The 19,734-nt window shown below is 33.8% G+C and overlaps 2 protein-coding genes and 1 long non-coding RNA gene across 9 annotated transcripts; all 3 read right to left on the bottom strand.

The window, feature by feature from the left end:
* Positions 1–1,757: 1,757 nt before the first annotated feature.
* LOC132031049 (uncharacterized) lies at positions 1,758–7,043 on the bottom strand. 6 transcript variants are annotated; one of them, XM_059420894.1, is made up of 4 exons: positions 6,892–7,038; positions 4,719–4,888; positions 2,364–3,446; positions 1,758–2,067 (listed from the first exon to the last, which is right to left on the bottom strand). In XM_059420894.1, exon 3 carries the CDS (start codon positions 3,419–3,421, stop codon positions 2,420–2,422), a length of 1,002 nt encoding a protein of 333 aa, XP_059276877.1. In that variant the 5' UTR covers positions 3,422–3,446; positions 4,719–4,888; positions 6,892–7,038; the 3' UTR covers positions 1,758–2,067; positions 2,364–2,419. The 6 variants fall into 6 exon arrangements, with proteins under 6 accessions (XP_059276877.1, XP_059276882.1, XP_059276880.1 ...); XM_059420899.1 differs by having other exon boundaries at positions 2,368–3,446; XM_059420897.1 differs by having other exon boundaries at positions 2,364–3,430.
* Positions 7,044–13,009: 5,966 nt separating this feature from the next.
* Positions 13,010–18,203, bottom strand: LOC132031047 (uncharacterized). 2 transcript variants are annotated; one of them, XM_059420893.1, is made up of 7 exons: positions 17,868–17,993; positions 15,941–16,087; positions 15,250–15,417; positions 14,657–14,903; positions 14,197–14,346; positions 13,800–14,074; positions 13,010–13,384 (listed from the first exon to the last, which is right to left on the bottom strand). In XM_059420893.1, exons 3-7 carry the CDS (start codon positions 15,382–15,384, stop codon positions 13,226–13,228), a joined length of 966 nt encoding a protein of 321 aa, XP_059276876.1. In that variant the 5' UTR covers positions 15,385–15,417; positions 15,941–16,087; positions 17,868–17,993; the 3' UTR covers positions 13,010–13,225. The 2 variants fall into 2 exon arrangements, with proteins under 2 accessions (XP_059276876.1, XP_059276875.1); XM_059420892.1 differs by lacking the exon at positions 15,941–16,087 and having other exon boundaries at positions 17,868–18,203.
* Positions 16,094–17,338, bottom strand: LOC132031048 (uncharacterized). Its single transcript, XR_009408159.1, has 3 exons — positions 17,254–17,338; positions 16,967–17,211; positions 16,094–16,577 (listed from the first exon to the last, which is right to left on the bottom strand). It is a non-coding gene; the product is annotated as an uncharacterized LOC132031048 (long non-coding RNA).
* Positions 18,204–19,734: the final 1,531 nt, after the last annotated feature.

Here is a 19,734-nt window from a genome sequence, read left to right as displayed (position 1 = left end):
TAGAGTACAAAAATTTTGCTCTTATGAGATCACTTTTTATTATTGTAGCACGTTTTTTTATTACAAATCCTATTTTCTACCGGTAGATATCTTTTGATGAACCGATAATATAAATATTTGTTAATAAGTTAAACTCCCAGGATATTTACTTATTATACAACACGATTTGCTAATTTTGGGTTGTCTACTCCATCTGCAGATCATAGAATTCTGGGACACATATATTGACAGCATGGGAGAACATGCCCTTAACAATATTGAAAATTGGATGTATTAAATTGCCCTACCGGTAAGGAAGGGTAGAAAAAAGGTGTAGTAATCTATCTCAACTAGTTTTCTGAGGCGTTGGAAATCTAGACCTGCCAGAGAATCACTTTGTTTACCTTTTCCTCACGGTACTTGTACACTACCCGATCGATAGCAATAAGATCTTCTAAGTGGTCATACTGGGATCAAATTCAGCCCCTAATGAGTTTGTTTCACAGCAATTGGTTGTAGGTAAAGGTTGATAATGGTAATGGATGCAGCACTTGTTACGTTTTGGCTTGTCGAAAATTAATCAGACGGCATCATTTCGGGCCATCGAGCTACTTTATAAGATAGAGGACCAGAATGGCAACTATTGTGCACTACTAGAAAATCTCTATATTTCCACTGAAAAATGATCTTCTTCTTTTTTTTTTTTTTTTTTTTTTTTTTTTGTGCGGATTGCCCTTCATTTGGGCGGTCTTTAATTTTTGTCCTTCAAATTAGTGGTCTTTAATTTTTACCCTTCACCTAATATGCCGAGGTTCTGGGTTCGAACCCCAGCTCGAAGAAATTTTCGCAAGGTAGATGTATGGATTCGCAACGCAGCCTTCAAAACTCTACCTCAAGGTAGAATTTTGCCATGAAAACACTGCCTTTAAGGCTGCCTTGCGAATTCAAACTCTAGCTTGCGAATTTTTTTAAAAAAAAATTGACTGAGCGGAGGTTCGAACTTGAAACCAAGGGATTTTTAGCGAAGAGCAAAAATTAAAGACCACCAATTTGAGGGACAAAAATCAAAAAACCACCCACAGCGAAGGACAATCCTGCAAATTGCCCAAAAATGATCAGGGGCTATTTCCCACTGAATGTCGGTGGGAAAAATAAAAAAAGTTGTGTTTTCACATGAAAAATTAAAAAATTTCTCAACATTTCAATGAAAATTTGCTTCGCACCATACATTTTCCCAATGAGCTAGTTCGGTAGAAATGAAGTGGAAAAATTATGTTTTATATCACAAATTTTTCACTGAATGTTAGCAGGAAAAATCTCTGTTTCTAGTAGTGGCAACTGTTGTTTGTAAGAGTGTTGCACCACACCCATCGATTGAGTAGCCCAAGCTACTTAAGAGCGTATCGCACCTTCCTATGAAAGCAAAAGGTTGATGGTATGACGAGATATAACATGAATCGTGGAAAACAATGGGTCAGAACCCAACACGTCCTTGTATGGTGTAGGATATAATGTAACGGAGGCCTGTCGTTTCTCTTTCCCTACTGTTATTATCAAGCTTGATAGCATATAACAATTCTGAAGACGCATGGTGTAGGATTTACATTAATCTAATCTTCAACCGTTCTTCTTCATGCTTTGTTCTCAAGCTACATAATTCGCATAAATCTGCACTGATAATGCTTCACATTCTCGACACTTGCATGTCAAATTTCTTGAAGAGCCATGAAATGAACAGCTAAAAACAAAGTGAATATTCCCTCCATGCTGTTGTGGCAAAAGCTAAATAATGGAACACAATATCTTAATTGCAGTATTAGGTTTATTCATAAGACTAGAAGCAGAACTAGCAATTGCTTTCCAACTTTATCAATACAAAGCATAAATAGATTATAAAGCATTTGCAGCACACACAGGCTGAGATGAGATTCATCAAGAAACACATGTATACAAGTTACACAACTAACCAAACACAATCCTCCATTTCCACTCTTCCAACCCTTCAAATCGAAGAATCAATTGCCCGATCAATTCCCCAGCCTCAGCACCACAAGTCTTGGAACACGAGGTTCCTTCCACCTTCCCCGCCTGAAAATGATCACCAAAAAACCACTCAAATTGTTGAAATTTCCCAAATGAAAAGGCATACAAGGAGAAATGAATTATAAACTATAAGAAAAACTTTATTATGTGTCACACAAACTACCATGAATTGTGTGAGCCTTTTTATTTGTGTCTCAAAAAAAAAAATGTGGATCCAAATCTTACGCTTTTGGATCCATAATTTTGGGTCTACTTTTTGCGACACAAAATAAAGCCTCATACAACTAATATCAATTGTGCGAGTCACATAATAAAAGAGTTCTAACTATATTCTTTACTACCTACAGCGATAACATCCCAGAGGATAGCAAGCAAACACATGTTTGCAAGGCCAGCATTAATTTTCTGGTGTTGGTTGTCGACGCATTCTGCGCCTCAAGGGACCGGACCCACCATCAGAGTGTTCATTATCATCATCTCTAGAATCAATTTCCCCATCATAAGTCTCGCCCCAAAGTCTCCTTGAAGGTCGTCTCCTCCCAGTTGCCTGAGCCCGGGTTCTTGAAGAGCCTGACCAGCTACTACTTCGAGAACTACTTCTAGGTTGGAGAATCCGAACAAAGAGAAAAACAGTCAACAAACCACCTTCGTCGAAGGTTAAACTGGTACTTTCACTACCCTCTTCTCCAACAGATGACTGCAATGTACTGAGCAGATCTCCTAAATCTCTCTGCCTTTCCAGCCTCCTCCAACTACGCTGCCTCTCAGGGTCCGCTTCTGTAGGTCGTACAAGTGGATGCTCCTGCCTAGCATGCTTACGGAGATCAGTATATGTTCCAGTGAACTCGCATGTCTCACTAGAGCAGCTTCTTAATTTAGCATTCATGTAACGACGGGCCGAGTCAACGACCATCCAATTGTTTATCTGACCACGACAGAGAGGGCATAGCATCTTCTTTATTTCATGATTCTCGCAAGGCAAAGCCCCACCTAGGGATATCGAACCACCTTCAGTTCTTTCACCTGTTGGCAGTTCAGACAAAGCTTCTGATATTGCTGCGTTGGTTTCCGTAATAGAAGCTGACGCTGGGATCTCAACTGATGCTGAAGCTTCTTCAAATGACTTTTTGAACTGATCAAAACAATTTGAATGCCTATAACTTGTGTCACACATAAAAGGACGGCAGCCCTTCTCATGAGAGGAGCACAAAAGGAGAATAGCATTATGAGGATGTTCCATACACACTGGGCATCGAGCATCTTCCCAGTCTTTCACATTTTCCTCGTTTTCCAAAGGGTTTTTGGACGACGATTGCCTTGAGTGACTTGAACTACAAGAGTAAGGAGAAGCTCTGCTCCTATCAAAAGAAACAGATCTATCTCTTCTCTCCTTAGGCATGTTTAGTTTCTATAAGAATATAGAACTGTCAAATGACAAAAAAATTATGTAAGCAGTGCTGAAATAAAAATCCATGCAGAAGTTCACAAAAGACCAATAGATACAATAACACGTGCATGCAAGCTACAAGTTGAGAAATGAATTTTAATAAAGGATAAAGGCATGCATATGACACATATAACTGCCAGCTCCTTTGTAGAAATGAGCATCAGTTCAGATAGAAGGCTGAACAACTAGAGCATGACAACAACACAAACTAAGCCAGAACCAAAACTAACCGTAAAAGACTAAAACAGTATGACCACCAACTTTAAAAAAAAAACAATGAAAAAGACATAACAATCAACAATCAGCTAAGCATGAAATCCCAAATTAGATGGGAACTAGTGAATCCCATGTATAAGGTCCTCTTTATTCGGGTCCATTTCACCCCAATACTAGTAAATGTTTTTTTTTAAAAAGTTACCAGTAAATAAGTTTTTATAAGAGCAATAGGGGTTTCTAGACCTAAGGTTCTCTATTTCTCATAGCTTACCCAACGCTGAGATACAATCTCCAACAAGAACCAAAAAAACCTCATTCATACTACAAGCAAGTACCAGATCTAATGTAAGTACAACAGCAACTAAACCTTAGACACACCTAGTAGGTATTGCCTGTTGTTTTCTTACATTATGTTCCACTCTTAACTTAGTCTGCATTCAGTGATCTGTGATCATACATCTTTCAATCTGTCATTTTAGGTTCAATCATACGTCTCTTTTCAGAACATCCCCAATCATCGCAGTGTCTGCACATGAAGATATACATATAATATGAACATATTATTTTACGCAATCCTCTCTCATTTTATCATCTTTGTGCACTATTTACATCCTCTATCTGATGAGATCATTCCTAATCCTGTTTAATCTCGGTTCAGTCATATACCCATACAGTATCTAGCGAAAAATTCAATAAAGGAAGTGAACCTTATAGGCTACGGATCCCAAAATGAATACACGAAAACTGCTGGACCGCACATCTTTAGTATTCAACATCTCAATATCATCATTGTGTACATTGCCACGTAGATCAAAAATCAAACTCTAAGTTTGCAAAACATGGAAAACAAAAAGAACAAGAGAAGCCAGCACTGTCAAGATGAAAATGCTTTATTAGCCAACTAAATTCATCTCCTTCTGAATTTATCCAAATCCATGAACAACCAAGTTGAGCACCTAATCCAAATAAACTGGTTGGAACTTCAACTAGAATACCCATCAAGCATTGTTTACCAAAAAAGATATATACCCACCTATCTCTTCGGCATAATACTCCCAGTCACTTAATCTGTTAAAAAAGAAGAGCCTGATGGAAAACACGATGCTATGTTTTCACAAACATCGCCCCAAACCAAAGGGAGAGCATCCATCCTCACATGTGGCTCACCATAAGCAAAATCCGAAGCTCGACAACACATTGAGGCTGCAAAACCCAACTGAAATTCTAAATCAATCTTTATCTTATCATACTGATACTGATCCATTTGAGAAAATTATGACGTATATTAATTTGCACACCAGAAGTTTATTTTCTCCTCAAAATATCCGAATAAAAAGTTCAAAACTTGTTATGTTACTTCTTTCAAATACAAGCTGAAGATGCCAAGTTACAGTTCTCAAACCAATCTCTTGTACCAACTCACTAATCCATCAACAGTTGCACAGATGATAAAGTAAATATAAGCAAACCGACAAGATTAATCCACCAGGAAACAACCCATACCAACCCACATTCACAGAACATAGGCCATGATTAAACCTTTCAGTAATATCATGGGTGTAATTAGCCTTCAACTTAAAACCCCGCGACTATAAGCAAAGATCAGATCAAAAGAAACATAATCAACAATCTAGTAGCACTTCTCACTTTCCGAGTCTAACAAGCTCACAATTTATCTAAAGAATCCAGCTCGAAATATTAGCTCGAACACTTATTCTGAAAAAATAACCCCTTATTTGACTTCAAATGCAACCCGGTTTCAATTTAGAAAATAAACACTAAAACGATCATAATCCCCGATAAATTTCAGCTCAAATTTTCCTTCAAATACCGAACCAAGCTACACTTTAATGAATAATATCAAACACTTATCTGATTTAAAAGCCCTAATTTTGACTTCAAATTTAAATCCCAAATCCAACTATCTCAATAAATCCTAAAAACAATCAAAACTTACATCTAAAACCAAGCACTTCTCCGCTTCTCCAATTGAAAAGGTCTAATTTTGACGTCAAACACAAAACCCAAAATCAAATTTTATGAACAAACACAAAAATAACTGAAACTCACACATAAGATCGTGTTTTAAACAACAAATATACAATCAAGAGCAGTTTAAGGCTATACATAACTAATATGAACAGATAAAAAGGCCTAATTTTGACATCAAGCACAAAATCCAAATCAAAATTTGTGTATAAACACTAAAATAATCCCAAACCCACCTCTAATATCGCGTTTTAAAGAAAAAGATACAATCAAAAGCAGTTTAAGGCAACAAAAAAAAAAGGGCTAATTCTAACATCAAATAAAAACCCCAAAACAAAATTTATATATAAACACTAAAACAACCAAAACCCACATAGATCACGCTTTAAACAACAAAGATACAATCAAAAGCAGCATAAGACTATACATAAACTGAAATGAACAAAATTAGGTTTAATCTTCTATAATCACTTCACCAGAAGTATACAGATTATAAAGGCCTAATTTTGAGACCAAACACCTATTCAATTATTCGATTATACAGGCCTAATTTTGACGTTAAACACAAAACGCAAAACAAATTTTGTAAAAAAAACATCATAACGACCAAAACCCACATCCAAAATCCCATTTTAAACAACAAAGATACAACCAAAGCAGTATAAGTTTATACATAAACTGAAATGAACAGATCAAAATAACGGCAGCAAAACTAGGTTAATCATCCATAAACACTTTACCAAATATTTACAGATTATCCAGGCTTAACTTCGAAACCAAGCACTAATTTTCACATCAAACCCAAATCAAATTTTTTAATTAGACACCAAATCAACTAAAACAACCAAAACCCACATCTAAAATCTCATTTTAAACAACAAAGATACAATCAAAAGCAGTATAACTTTATACATAAACTGGACTTAACAGATCAAAATAACACAACTTTGGGGCAGAAAAAATAGGTTAATCTTCCATAAACACTTTTACCAGAAGTTTACAGATTATAAAGAACTAATTTTCACGTCAAACACAGATCAAAATTTTCTGATTAAGCACCAAATAAACTAAAACAACCAAAACCCACATCTAAAATCTCATTTTAAACAACAAATATACAATCTTTAAGCAAAAAAAAAAAAATCATTAAAATGAACAGATCAAATAATACAACTTTGGGGCAACAAAATTAGATTAATCATCCATAAACACTATACCAGATGTTTATCAAAACCGATCTGAACAACAGCTAAACAAAATCTTCTTTTTTGATGAACAATTTTTTTTTGAAACCCTAGTGTTTAGCTGAGTTGAGAAGCTGCTCTTTTGACTCTTTGATTGAGAATGAAAGACTCAAAAATTTGGGGGGGTAAGGAGGTATTTATATGAAAAATTAGGGACTTGATGAGGTGGATGCTGACGTGGAGGAGTAATGTTCGTTCAAATGAATATTTTGGTTAAATTTTGAAATTGTTTTAATAGTGTGGCTTTTTGATTAATAATTAAGTCGGCGCCGTTCTGTTCCTTGTTCTGGCGTTCTGAGCGAGTAAGGGCACGCGCCTGGTGTGTGATTATTCGAATCTTTTTTATACTATGGTATGGTATGCAGACTAATAGCTTGTTTGGCCAAGCTTATTCTCCCCGAAAGTAGTTATTTTTTTCTAATGAGTGCTTATTTTAGAAAAAATGAGGTGTTTGCTTAAGCTTTTGGGAAAAAATAAGTGTTTTTGGGGAGTAGCAGAAGCAGCTTTTTAAGCTAAAAAAAATAGCTTTTGCCTAAAAGCACTTTTGAAAAAAATACTTTTTAAAAGCTTGGTCAAACACAAATTGTTGTTTTAAAGTGCTTTTTAAATTAATTTGGTCAAACACAAATTATTTTTTTGCCAAAAGTACTTTTTTGAAAAGCACTTTTAAAAAAAGTATTTTTCAAAATAAGCTGATTTTAGAAGCTTAACCAACCAGGCTATAAATTATGCCGGGATTATAATTCCAAGATTATAATGCTGAATTAATTTATCTCATCTAGGAGATGGGTTAAAATAATCCCAAGATTAATGGGATAAGGTGGATATCCCATCTTTAAGTTTGGGCTTCATTTTATAATTTGTTTGGTCGAAGATATAACCTTCTATCAAACATGGTATAAAATTAATCTCAAAATTAGTGTTGAGATATCCCATCTTATACCGTGTACCAAATTATCCCTAAGTAAGGATTATAACACCTTTAGTCCTTCAATTATCAATAAGAATTTTAATTTTTGTCATTGTGATATTTCACTAAATATATCTATCCTTTAATCTATATTATTATAAACGCATGAATATAAATGTTAGTTGACCAAATTATCCTTTAAATATTAAACGACTTTTATACTCTTAATAACCATTAATCCTACTCTCTTTGGACATCTAAAACCTAAAAGCACGTTACTAATATTCCTTTGGGACATAGTCCTACTACTATTAGGAACTAACTATTTCATTAAAGTTGATTAGAAACTTATTCTATTTAAGCTATAAAATCACTATGAACAAATTAATGAAAGAAGGCATGAGATGTTAGCTTTTAACAAAACTAAACCTTTTTTCCAGAGGGAATGACAGGAGAAAATTCATGCGATGGATATCACATAATCCTTTATATATAGTGGTAACATTTTTAATTTAAAGTGGTCATAAAGTTATCACCTAACTAAAACCACTTAACATAAGGTACTAGCCGTATAGTTGTTGTTTATAGTGGTACTGCGATATTTTAGGGATAATAATTGTATTGGCATTCTATTCTTTATTTGAGTTGGGTACAAAGGAGAGTAGATGTTAGAATTTGATCTAACTTTCTATTTTCTTAGTTGATTTCAAACTCCTTTACGTTAGACACTATTATTAAAATATAAAAATATTATCATTTATAGGTATTTCAGTCATAGACGATTGACAAGTAAATTTCGCTGGTTGTTATTAAACTTTGAGTTTATCACGTAAAAGTCACTTTTCTATTTTGAAGTGTCATGTCATATTTTTAATACAAAATATAAGAATTCAGTGAGATTTTAACTTGCCAAAGTTGGATGACATTTACGTAATAAAAGATAGAAAAGTAATTTTGAATGATAAATTTTAAGTTGGATGATTTTTACGTAACAAAAAAGAAAAAATGTTATTTTTGTGATAAACTTTAAGTCATATGACTTTTACAAAACAAAAAATGGAAAAGTACTTTTTTGTATGATAAACTTTAAGTTGGATGACTTTTATATAAAAAATAATAATAAAAAAGTGACTTTTTTTGTGATAAACTCATCGTTGAATGACCATCAGTTAGGATAGTTTTGGGAAAACCAATACGGATATGCTTAAATAAAAATAGGAGAATAAGAAAAACAGGAATAGCTATCCTAAAATCAATTGATAATCGTTTGCAAGTCGGAAGCATGGGGTGCAGATTGGTGAATTGATATATACTTATTTATTGATTGTTTGGATGCAATTTTTTTTTTTATGTATGTACTTGATTTTTCTTAATAGAAAATATTATTATATTTTATTTTTGTGATCAACTTAATTTTTTTTTAAAATTAATAACTAATATTCTTAAAACTGATTGATAATAATTTTGTTTAGCGATGGTTTTCAATACTTTTGTATCTGTAAGTGATAATAAATAAACATATGATCACTTAATCTATAATATTGGATTATCTTTGTCGTAACCTGTTTATTTATGGGGAAAAAGAAAAAAAATATCGAAAACATCAATTTCAAAGAAGTATTAAGTAGATAGAATCCTATATTATAGTAATATTTTTGTAAGAGCCCGTTTGGATTGACTTATAAGTTGCCTATAAGTGTTTTTTTCGAACTTGTTTGAGTGTTTACTACTACCTTTTAAAGTCATTTTGTGCATAAAATAAACCCAAAAAAATAATTAGTACTTTGTCTTAAATTATCTAAAAAATTTATAAATAGTAAAACGAAATTTTATATAAACGTACGCATATTTTAAGCCCATCCAAACAGGCTCTAACTCATAAACTAAATATATATAAAATTACAAATATATTATCAAATATTCTTTACTATGATTGAGATTGATTGGGGATAACGTGCAACTGCACGTTTATGGAAACTAATTAATGTATGCTTTTTAGTCATTCCACGTGGAAAGTATCTTATATTTGTGCTATTTTAAAAAGTATATCGATGTCATGTATGACGTAATATATATAAGTATATTATAATACTCCATATGAGTATAAGTAGCAACACGCGCTGGGTGCGTGATTCCACGAATCTGTTTTGCATTATAAATAAGGATAATAGCACTTTTAGTCCTTCGATTAGAGTAAATTTTGATTTTTATCCTTGTGATATTTACCTAGATATATCTAACTTTTAATTAATTAAAATGTGTGATTTTAATCATTTTATGTAGAAAGTTTGTTATGCTTGTGCTATATTTAGAACTATATTAACAACATATATGAAGTAACAATACAAGTTTACCATAAAAAATATAAGTAGTACATGAATAATTTAGCAGAAGACAAAAATAATTTGGTAGATATGTGAATATTCACTAGCAAAGAAATCAAAAGTGCACATTTCAATTAATGCGCTTAATCATAATATCACAAGAAGCAAAATCAAAATTTGTCAATAACTGAAGGACCAAAATGCAATTAACCCTATAAATAATTACTCTCTCCAGTTCATTTACATGTCTTAGCATAATTTTAAAAATAAATAGTTATTTTATGATATTGTAATCTTACTTTAAAGGTATAATGTATCAAATATTCTTCGAATTATATGTGAGATACTGAAATTAAAAAGTATTTTAATTAAGATAATAACATTCTCTTTTAAACAAATAAAAAAGGAAGCTAAGATACAAAATAATGTATATGATGAGTGACTATACATTAATGGACCATGAATTCTAATAAGAAGATTCACAAAAATGCAAGAATGGTACACGTAAACTTTGGACCTGACCTAAAGTAAATTTTGGACTGCATTTGCTATTATGCGACAAAGTTTTCTTACGTCAAAGGGATTAAATATATATTTAATGGGTACCTATTGTAACGTTTGAATTCCTCCAAAAGTTTATTTTCTTTTTTTCTCTTCTTCCACAATAATTACTATTTGGCAATCACTTTCCCCAAAGAAAGAAATTTCCTACTTTGTTCTATGTGGTAACAAGATGACCTAAAAGCCACTTGTGTCAGTGTATAATCTGTATTTTATCCCCCAAAAAAACAAATTTGAAATACGTTGAATGATGACACTTTATTTTCTGAAAAATTCTAATTCATAGTACCTACCCTCTTCTCATTTTTGTTTTTAATAAAAAATTCTTCAGTAGAAATAGAAGTTGCTCTTTTCTTCTTTCTTTAATTTCATTCCTTACAGTTCCCTTTCTTCTATTTTTTCGTTCTTTTTGTTATCTTTTCTTTTTCTTCATTTTTCTTTGACAAAAAATTGTGAATTTTGTTTCATAATTTTAAGTCAAAATTCTGTGGAGTACAATTTTCATTGTAGGCAGAACAGATCATTTTGGGTTGTGCTTTCTCCAAAATCTCTTTTAGAGCAACAGGTGGCGAGGAAAGACTCATTTTTGTTTTTAGCTTTTGTGCCTTATTCGAGTTTTTCAATTAAATCAATTGTTCCCTCCCGTGGCGGAGCCAGAATTTTCACTAAGGAAATTCAAAATATGAAAACGTAAACACACAGAGAAACCAAAGGGTGTTTAAGGTCTATTATATATACATAAAAAATAATTTTAACCGTGTATAAACAGTGTAATTTTCCGCCGAACGGGGTTCGAACCCCTTGGCCCTTCCTCCCCGCCCCTGGCTCCCCCTGTCCAAATTAATGGGATTCACTCCCTTTTTTAAGTTATCTAAAAAAGAAATATACTTTTCCCTTTCTTGAAAATTATTTAATTTTAACATCCTGTTTACACTTAATAAAACGATTTGTTGCGCACTTAACTTTGCATCTATTTAGACTACTTATCAAAAGTATTTTATAATCATAAAATTTTGTGTCCTATCAAACACAATCATAAAAAATGAAACGTAGGGAGTAATTATCTGTTTTGGGTACCCATACAAGAGTTCTCTTTCACTTTTGTCAAATTTCAGAAAAAACTGTCTTTCATTCACATGGTCAGCAAATATGGGACCCCTGATTCACATGGTCAATCAAACTGGTAGAAAAGTTAAATAAGAGAGCCACGAGGAAACGTACATCATTGTGACAACTTTTGTTGGCCAATGAAGTGAAAAACAAGCAACCACACGAAGTAACGAATGAGCCATCCCAAATCAGCATTACTCGTGTCAACGGACGTCCGTCAGAAATGTTCAAGATTTAATATAAATGAATAATTCAATGCGCGAAGCATCTCGTGTTCATGCAGGGTTCGAGAGAGAAAGAACACTCCAAAAAAGTGTAATATAGGCAGCATTTACTAACGTGAGCATCAATAATGATTCCTAATGGTCATACGAAGACAACATTTCCGTTACTTCAAGACTACCCTTCAGATGTATAAAAAGTAATACTTGATCATTATACACAATATATTTTTTCAACAAATGTCATTCAAATGACCACTTTTAGCCGACGATAGCTCCGCCCAGAGGCGGATCTAGGATTTCCTGATTACATGGATACTACATGGTAACATCTCTAATACTATCACTTTCTTGCATGAGTTTCGTCAACATCAATTGACATCATCTCTACAAGTGGTCTAAGTGCATAAACACTCAGTACTTTTTTGAAAGGCAGTGTTGCTGGTATGGCTGTAAACAACCATCTAAATTATAAATTAACTAATGTTGGTACACTCTTAAGCAGTCAGAATAGTTATATAAAAGGCATCGCTCTCACAACATTAACAACGTAAAGAAAAGGCAGGAAAAAGATAAAAAGGAATCAAGAAAAAAAGAAAGAAAGGAATTTCAGAATAAGAGAGGAAAAGAATGAATGAAAATAGCTTACAATTAGGGAGAGCAAGGACCTACTACTCCTAGTACATATAGTTCAATCGAAGCATAACACAAGGCAGAACAGAAGGAGAGAGGTGAAATCGCATGCATATTAAAGTACATTCGTTCATGCATAAGATAGGTGATCAAAACGGGAACATCTATCTCGTCTAAGGAAATAGACATAGCATATGACATGATAATGGTTCTGATAAAACAGTTACAAATACCAAATGGCCAAAGAAGACGAAAGCAAAACACAAGGGACAGGGGAGATCACGACAAAGTAAAGGAACACACCAGAGACAGGACCGTGAGTTCGCAGGAGAGAACAAAAATTGCAAGCAGATTCAAGTACATAAAGATGAAAGAAAGTTTCTTCAAGATAAAAAACTTTATCAATAACATTGACTCAACAGGAATCACCAGGGAAAAAAAAAAAAAAAGATATGTGATGTCTTTCCGAAAGGGGTATGTGATATCTTAAAAACTAAAAATCTAACTTGAAAAAAGAGAAGGGGTAAAGACTGAATGGTAGACGAAAATCAGCCTCTCCTCCCCCTACCTCTTCCCCTTCCTCTACCTCTTCCCCTTCCTCTTCCTCTAAATCCTGTTGTTCCATGAGCTCCAACATCATCTCTTTCAAATGTGAACATGCTCATTCTAATATTCTCTGCCGCTGTTGTTGTACCTTCTTGTTGTTCCTGAAAAATTGGAACAAGAACTATATCAAGTGGCACTTCCAAGCAAGCTCTGATGAAATTTGTCATTATAACTCTATCTGAGCTGTAAGACCTTATTGTTCACATGGATTTTGGAGACATTGTTACCAATCATAGAGGCAAGAGGAATTTTATAACATCTTTTTTGCTTCGACTGGTCCACTCCAAGCAATCATATTCTCAGAAATTCTAAATCCGATTATAATTGAAGAAATATAAGCTGTACGTCTGTATTGTATTCTAGTTATAAGTAGTTTATTGACAATTCTCGGCCAAGGCTTGATTTTCCTTTCATAGCTTAAAGGGTGTATGTAGAAACCACATTATGAATTTGAAAGGGTGAAAAGCTAGGTTAGATGCCACTACCATTTGAATATTGAAAACCATATTTACTTACGTGAAAATCTTCAAAATCCAATTGCTGTTGCAGCTGCCTTGCAAGATCCTCATCTTGGCTAACATCAGGAAGATAATGTGTTGCAGAAAGATTAGCACCAGTTTTTCTCCTTTCCCATTCCTCTAGGGTAAGAAGGTGTGACTCATCTTCCTCTCTTCCCTTTCCTCTGTGTCTTTGCCCTCTAGAATGATAACCACCACGAGGAGGAGGCTGACTCATTTTCTGCAGTAGTTTTTGCGCAGCTGCTTGGTTTTGAACAGGGACAGCCTCAGCCACTGTCGGACAAAGATATAAAGGTCAGGATGAACACGCTTTAATGATGAAAATTACTTCAATAAATAGTGAAAATAAAACTTTGGTATTTCCATTAGACAACAATTTGACAAGTAGGTTACACCTTCTTTTGGCCTTGATTCAGAGGTGCTTGGTTTTTCTTCATTTCTTTCAATATGAGCAGGTGGCTTTGGTTCATTACCCGTCCTCTCTGTCCTTGAATCATTGTTCTGGAATCTGTGCATTGGACTAGCTGTGGAACTTTGAGCTTTTTCTGCATAAGTGAGACATGCTCTTTTACCAAATGACAGAGAAACATTTTCACACCACAGGAGTACTGAGTAGAGATATATTTGCTTCGTAATACTGGACAAAAAATGAACATCAGTTAAATAACTGCAACATCCATACTTGAAGAAAGCCAAGGTTCCAAACCCACCCTCCCCACATACAAAAAACATTCATTGCCTTGTGTGGATCAACTAATAAGAGGTATCATTTAAAGATGGTATGTTAAAAATCTAAATTCAGGATAACAGGAGGGCAAATATATATTGTCAAATCAAAAGTATCACGCCTCTGACCAGAATATCTCTTATGCTGAGGTAGGTGTTTGTGCAAAGCTCCAATCTGCAACTTTTCAAATGGCGGTGGACCAGCTGTTCCATCCTCATGTGCTACTTTCAAGGTTGAACGGGAGAAACCTGAATATTTTTTGTTCATCTGCCATTCCTCATAAAGAGAACTAACAGCACCTCCTAAAACAGTAATTATTTTGGCATTTAAACACACAATACCACTGTGAACTGTAGCTTTGTTTTCCAAGCGCACCTGAAAAGCATAATATAGTCAGAAAAGGAATCACTGCTAAGTTGTTCAGCATATCGTAATATACTACCAACAAACAAGTCAGTCATGAGCTGGAAATTTTATCACTGGCAATTAGATCTAAATTTCACCCATTAGCTGGTCGCCTCTGACAAGTGACAAGCTTTAAAATGTCCATATTACATGAGTCAAGAATTACATGATTTAAGAATAAATCCTTGTAAAAATGATTAAAATAACAACAAAAGAGAGATATTCTCGGTAAACCACAAGCCAATAGGATGTATATGAGAATGTAAACGATCTACTATGATTTTTTTAATCAAATTGTCATAGAGAACGAGAATACCTTAGTGCCAGGAACAACATCATCAGGAATTGATGGTATATGAGAGTACTCTACAGCAGTTATTTCAGAGTGACCATCAGTGAGCTTTAATCTAAGTAGACGCCGATTGTTAGAACTTCCCGAACTCTCAGCCATATTGCTTCGGGATATATCTCTGACAGAAGATATCTGCTCAAGACCATGTACAATAGGGAGACAGAAGACGGAAAGAAGCTCAGAGCAGCACAAAATTTTAAAACACTTACTTAAAGGAGGACAAAAGGCAAAACCAATTGCGGGCTATTGCACAGGAGAGGGGTTTACCCTGTGCGCACCCAAAGGGTAGCGGCTGCGGGTTCCCTTGTCAATTAAAAAAAAAAAAAAGAAAAGGCAAAACCAATAAGAAAGTCTGGACACAAATTCTAGTTAGTATCAAAGTCGCATGCATTAAAGCTAATTAACTGGTTTTCTAAAATTTATAAAAAATATATTGAAATTGAGAGAGATAACAATATTAAAAGGAAAAAAGCTTAAATATATGATACTATTAAAGTAAATTAACGCACGTCTTGTAAGTCATGACTAATGGGTAATAATGATTGTCATATGATGTGACTATCAGTTTTTGGCTTTTGTCTACAACAATGATTTCGGACACATACTAATACTAATATATTTCAAATAGAATGAATAACAACACTTGTACCCATACCTAGCTCTCCGAGGAAGATCTCCAAAAATTTAGAAAGTGGGTGCAGTATATTACAAATTCACAATAGCACGCCTCTGCGAGAATGGGTGTAGATTGTAATAAAACCTGTTTTGATATGCATATATAGCCCCATGAAATGCATTGTCTCTACAAAATTTCAAGCATGATAACATTGTGTCTTTCATTGTTACATCACAGACAACTTCACAAAACTCTGGCAAGATAGATTGGCAAAGTCATCACATCAAGCGAGTGTTGATGTCGGCTAAACCCCATTAAGCCAATACTTCATAGCACAAAACCAGAGTTGAGGAGTTCTCCCATCAATGTTGAGGAGATTTTTGGCATAATGTACCAAAAAATGCAACTACATGTTCTTGCAGAAACAGAATTCAAAATTCAGTTTTGTGTGACCTTCATAGCAATAAGCAATTCAGTTCTCTCACGGAGTCCTATTCACAAACTTCTCTTATGAAAAAAATAAACACTTTGAGAAACTTTTAGCCAACATGGAACAACAACCATTTAATTTCCTTACCATTAACAACAACAACATACCCAGTGTAATCCCACAAGTGGGGTCGTCTTGGGAGGACGCTGTACCCAGCCTTACTCCTATCTTGTGAAGGTAGAGAGGCTGTTTCAGACAGTGTTGTCAAAGGCACGCTTAAAGCGTGCTTAAGCCCTGAAGCGAGGCTCAAAACATGTTGAGCGCTTCGCTTCGCTTTATTTGCGCTTCAGTGTCATCAACAAGGCTCTAAGACATAGTTTTCCTTGACAATGAGCCTCTCTCAAGAGGTGACACTAGATAATTGATATTTCAATTTATCGCAATGTTTTTACAATTTCTTTGTCCATATATTTGTTGTTCATGCTTATTATTATTAGTCTTGACTAAACATATATATATTTGTGTTTTTTCACCATTGCGCCTTTTTTCATTAAAGCCCACGCTTTATTTGCGCTTTGCGCTTAAAGCCCCAGCTGACCTTAGAGCTTTTTTGCGCTTTTCGCTTTTAATAACACTAGTTTCAGATAGACCATTAGCTCAAGTAAAGCATATCTAAATCAAATATGGAAAGGAAATACAGTAGTGGAAAAGCCATGCTAGTAATACAGAAACCGAGGCAAAGGAAACAATAAAATCGAACAATAAGATAGTAAGAGAGTAACAGTACCAACACTGATAAGGGGAAACTAAAACGACGCTCGACTAACTACAAACCTTCTACTCTAATACTCGACCTCAATATCCTCGTATCTAGGGTCATCTCATCGGTAAGCTGCAGGTGTGCCATGTCTTATCTAATCACCTCTCCCACATACTTCTTCATTTTGAGTTAAATTATTTCTAAATATAGAAATATATTGTTCTTTTTGGATTCTCCCTCTATCCCATAAATTTACGTGACATACTTTCCTTTTTAGTTTGTCCCAAAAAAAAATACATTTCTATATTTAGAAATAATTTAACTCAAAACTTCCCCTTTTACCATTAATGAAATGATGTACAACCACACAAATATCTATGGCTTGTTTTACACCACAAATTTCAAAAGTCTTTCTTTTTTTCTTAAAATCCGTGCCTAGTCGAAAACATGTCACATAAATTGGGACACAGTGAGTATTATTGATAAGTTAAACTTTTTAAGCAATAAGCCCTTATTTCCACTAATCCAGGCAGTCCACTAAAGGAAGGTACAATCAAATTCACTTATAATGCAATAAAAATAGGGATACTTTCAATAATATACAATCAAGCCCAAAATATTACATCCACGTAGCCATATTTTTAATTTACATCCGCATAGTCTAACTTTACAACAGTGTTTATACACACGATATACAACATTATACACTTACTGTAAACAATGTATAAACCTTGTATAAAAGTGTATAATAATGTATAAAGAGAAAGGATAATTACTTGAAGGATTTTAGGGCCTTGAAGATGAGACGATTTACGGAGGATCGAAAATTCGGGCAACGATTTTCCACCGATGGATCTTAAGTCCATGTTTAAAAGCTCTGATTCGATTGAATCAACGGTGTATGATGATGATGACAACAATTGAGCTTCAATGAGTGAATTTACAATATTGGTGTCGCGAAAACACCAGCCTTTAGTGTTTAAGGTTTGAAGCAAATTGTTTGATGAGGAAGAGGAAGAGGAATTTGGGTTTGACATTTTAGGCGCCTATTAGGTGTTTGATGTTTTAACTGAAAGAAAGTACTGTTTTGAAGGGAGTGAGGGGTTTATATGACAAAACAAAAAAAAGGCAACTTCCAAAATAAATAAAGGGCAAAGTTGCAAAGTTGGTGTATTAAAATCGAGCAAATATATCTCTGCTCTTATACAAATCTGAAATAAAACCCATTTTTTTTAGTAGACATATTTTTCTAACGCCACATGCTAAATTTTTTTTGAGAAAATTTTATAAATATACGATTGGATCACTTGCATTGCAAAAAAATAACTCAAAACTTATTGCAAAGCTCTACCCAAAACTCCCCTCTCTCTCCATTGCCTCCTTCTTTTTCGTTTTTTATTTTTATTTTTTTAATTTTTAATTTTTTTTTGGTTGGAGTTCGCCACTGCCTCGTTTTTTAAATTTTTTTTCAAACTTTTTTAATAGAGTATTGTAATTCATATACCCATATACACTCATATACAATATTATACAACATTATAATCCATATACTCATATACAATATTATGCACTCACATACAATATTATACAAAAATTATAATCCATATACCCATATACATTCATAGACACCTATATACAAATATTATACACCCGTATAAAATATTATAACCCTTATATCCATGTACACCCCTAACACTCGTATGCAATATTATACACCCATATACATTCATATACAATATTATACACCCATATACAATATTATAACTCATATATCCATATACATCCATATACACTCGTATACAATATAGTACACCCATATACAATATTATAACCCATATATCCATATTCACTCATATATACCCATATACACTCATATATAGTCATAGTCGGAGTTCCGTTCTCCGGCGTATACACCCATATACAACGACGTACAATACTATACACTCATATACACCCATATACGAAATATCGCCGAGTTCCGTTCTCCTAACTCCAACATCACCACCAGAACCAACTGTTCAAACATCAAAGATCCAGAGTGACAGAGGAAGAGGGAAAATAAAAAAAATAAAACAAAATTAAAAAAAATTAAAGATCCGGCGTGACAGAGGGAGATGGGAAATAAAAAAAAAACTAAAAAACAAAAAAATTAAAAAAAATAATAATAAAAAATTAAAAAAAAAAAGAAAAGAAAAGAAAAGGAGGCAGTGGCGAACTCCCAAAAAAATTAAAATTAAAATTAAAAAAAAAAGAGGCACTGGCGAACTCCAAAAAAAAAAGTAAAAAATTAAAACATTAAAAAAAAATTAAAAATTAAAAATATAAAATTAAAAATTAAAAAAAAACGAAGAAAGAAGGAGGCAGTGGAGAGAGAGGGGGAGGAAGAGGGAATGAGTCATTTTTTGACAAGAATTTTTGTTTAAACTGAAGATGGGCTACTTGTGGGCAAGAAATTCAAATATGGGCTAAATTTGGTAGCATTGGTACCCCAATTGATACTGAATGTAATTATCTCAATTTTTTTCTGGTGGGTCGGGTCTGATTCGTTTAAAGAAATATCTCAGTGGCTTTAAAAAAAATAAGTCTACTCATTTTTTTAAACAAACCAAATTTGAACCTCCAGGAAAAAATTATCATGTGGCT

This window comes from Lycium ferocissimum, chromosome 9, assembly GCF_029784015.1.
Source record: "Lycium ferocissimum isolate CSIRO_LF1 chromosome 9, AGI_CSIRO_Lferr_CH_V1, whole genome shotgun sequence".
NCBI classification, from domain to species: domain Eukaryota; kingdom Viridiplantae; phylum Streptophyta; class Magnoliopsida; order Solanales; family Solanaceae; genus Lycium; species Lycium ferocissimum.
The sequence above is the reverse complement of the archived record's forward strand: the minus strand, read 5'-3'. Positions and strand labels throughout refer to the sequence as shown.

What these genes read in the sequence shown, in the direction of transcription:
- LOC132031049 (XM_059420895.1), bottom strand. Translation starts at nt 3,421, where the DNA reads ATGCCTAAGGAGAGAAGAGATAGATCTGTTTCTTTTGATAGGAGCAGA.
- LOC132031047 (XM_059420892.1), bottom strand. Translation starts at nt 18,128, where the DNA reads ATGTCAAACCCAAATTCCTCTTCCTCTTCCTCATCAAACAATTTGCTT. An exon ending in ATGTTGTTCCTGGCACTAAG is followed by an intron (nt 14,904 to 15,249) that starts GTATTCTCGTTC and finishes TATGCTTTTCAG; the next exon opens with GTGCGCTTGGAAAACAAAGC. An exon ending in TGAATCAAGGCCAAAAGAAG is followed by an intron (nt 14,075 to 14,196) that starts GTGTAACCTACT and finishes TTTGTCCGACAG; the next exon opens with TGGCTGAGGCTGTCCCTGTT.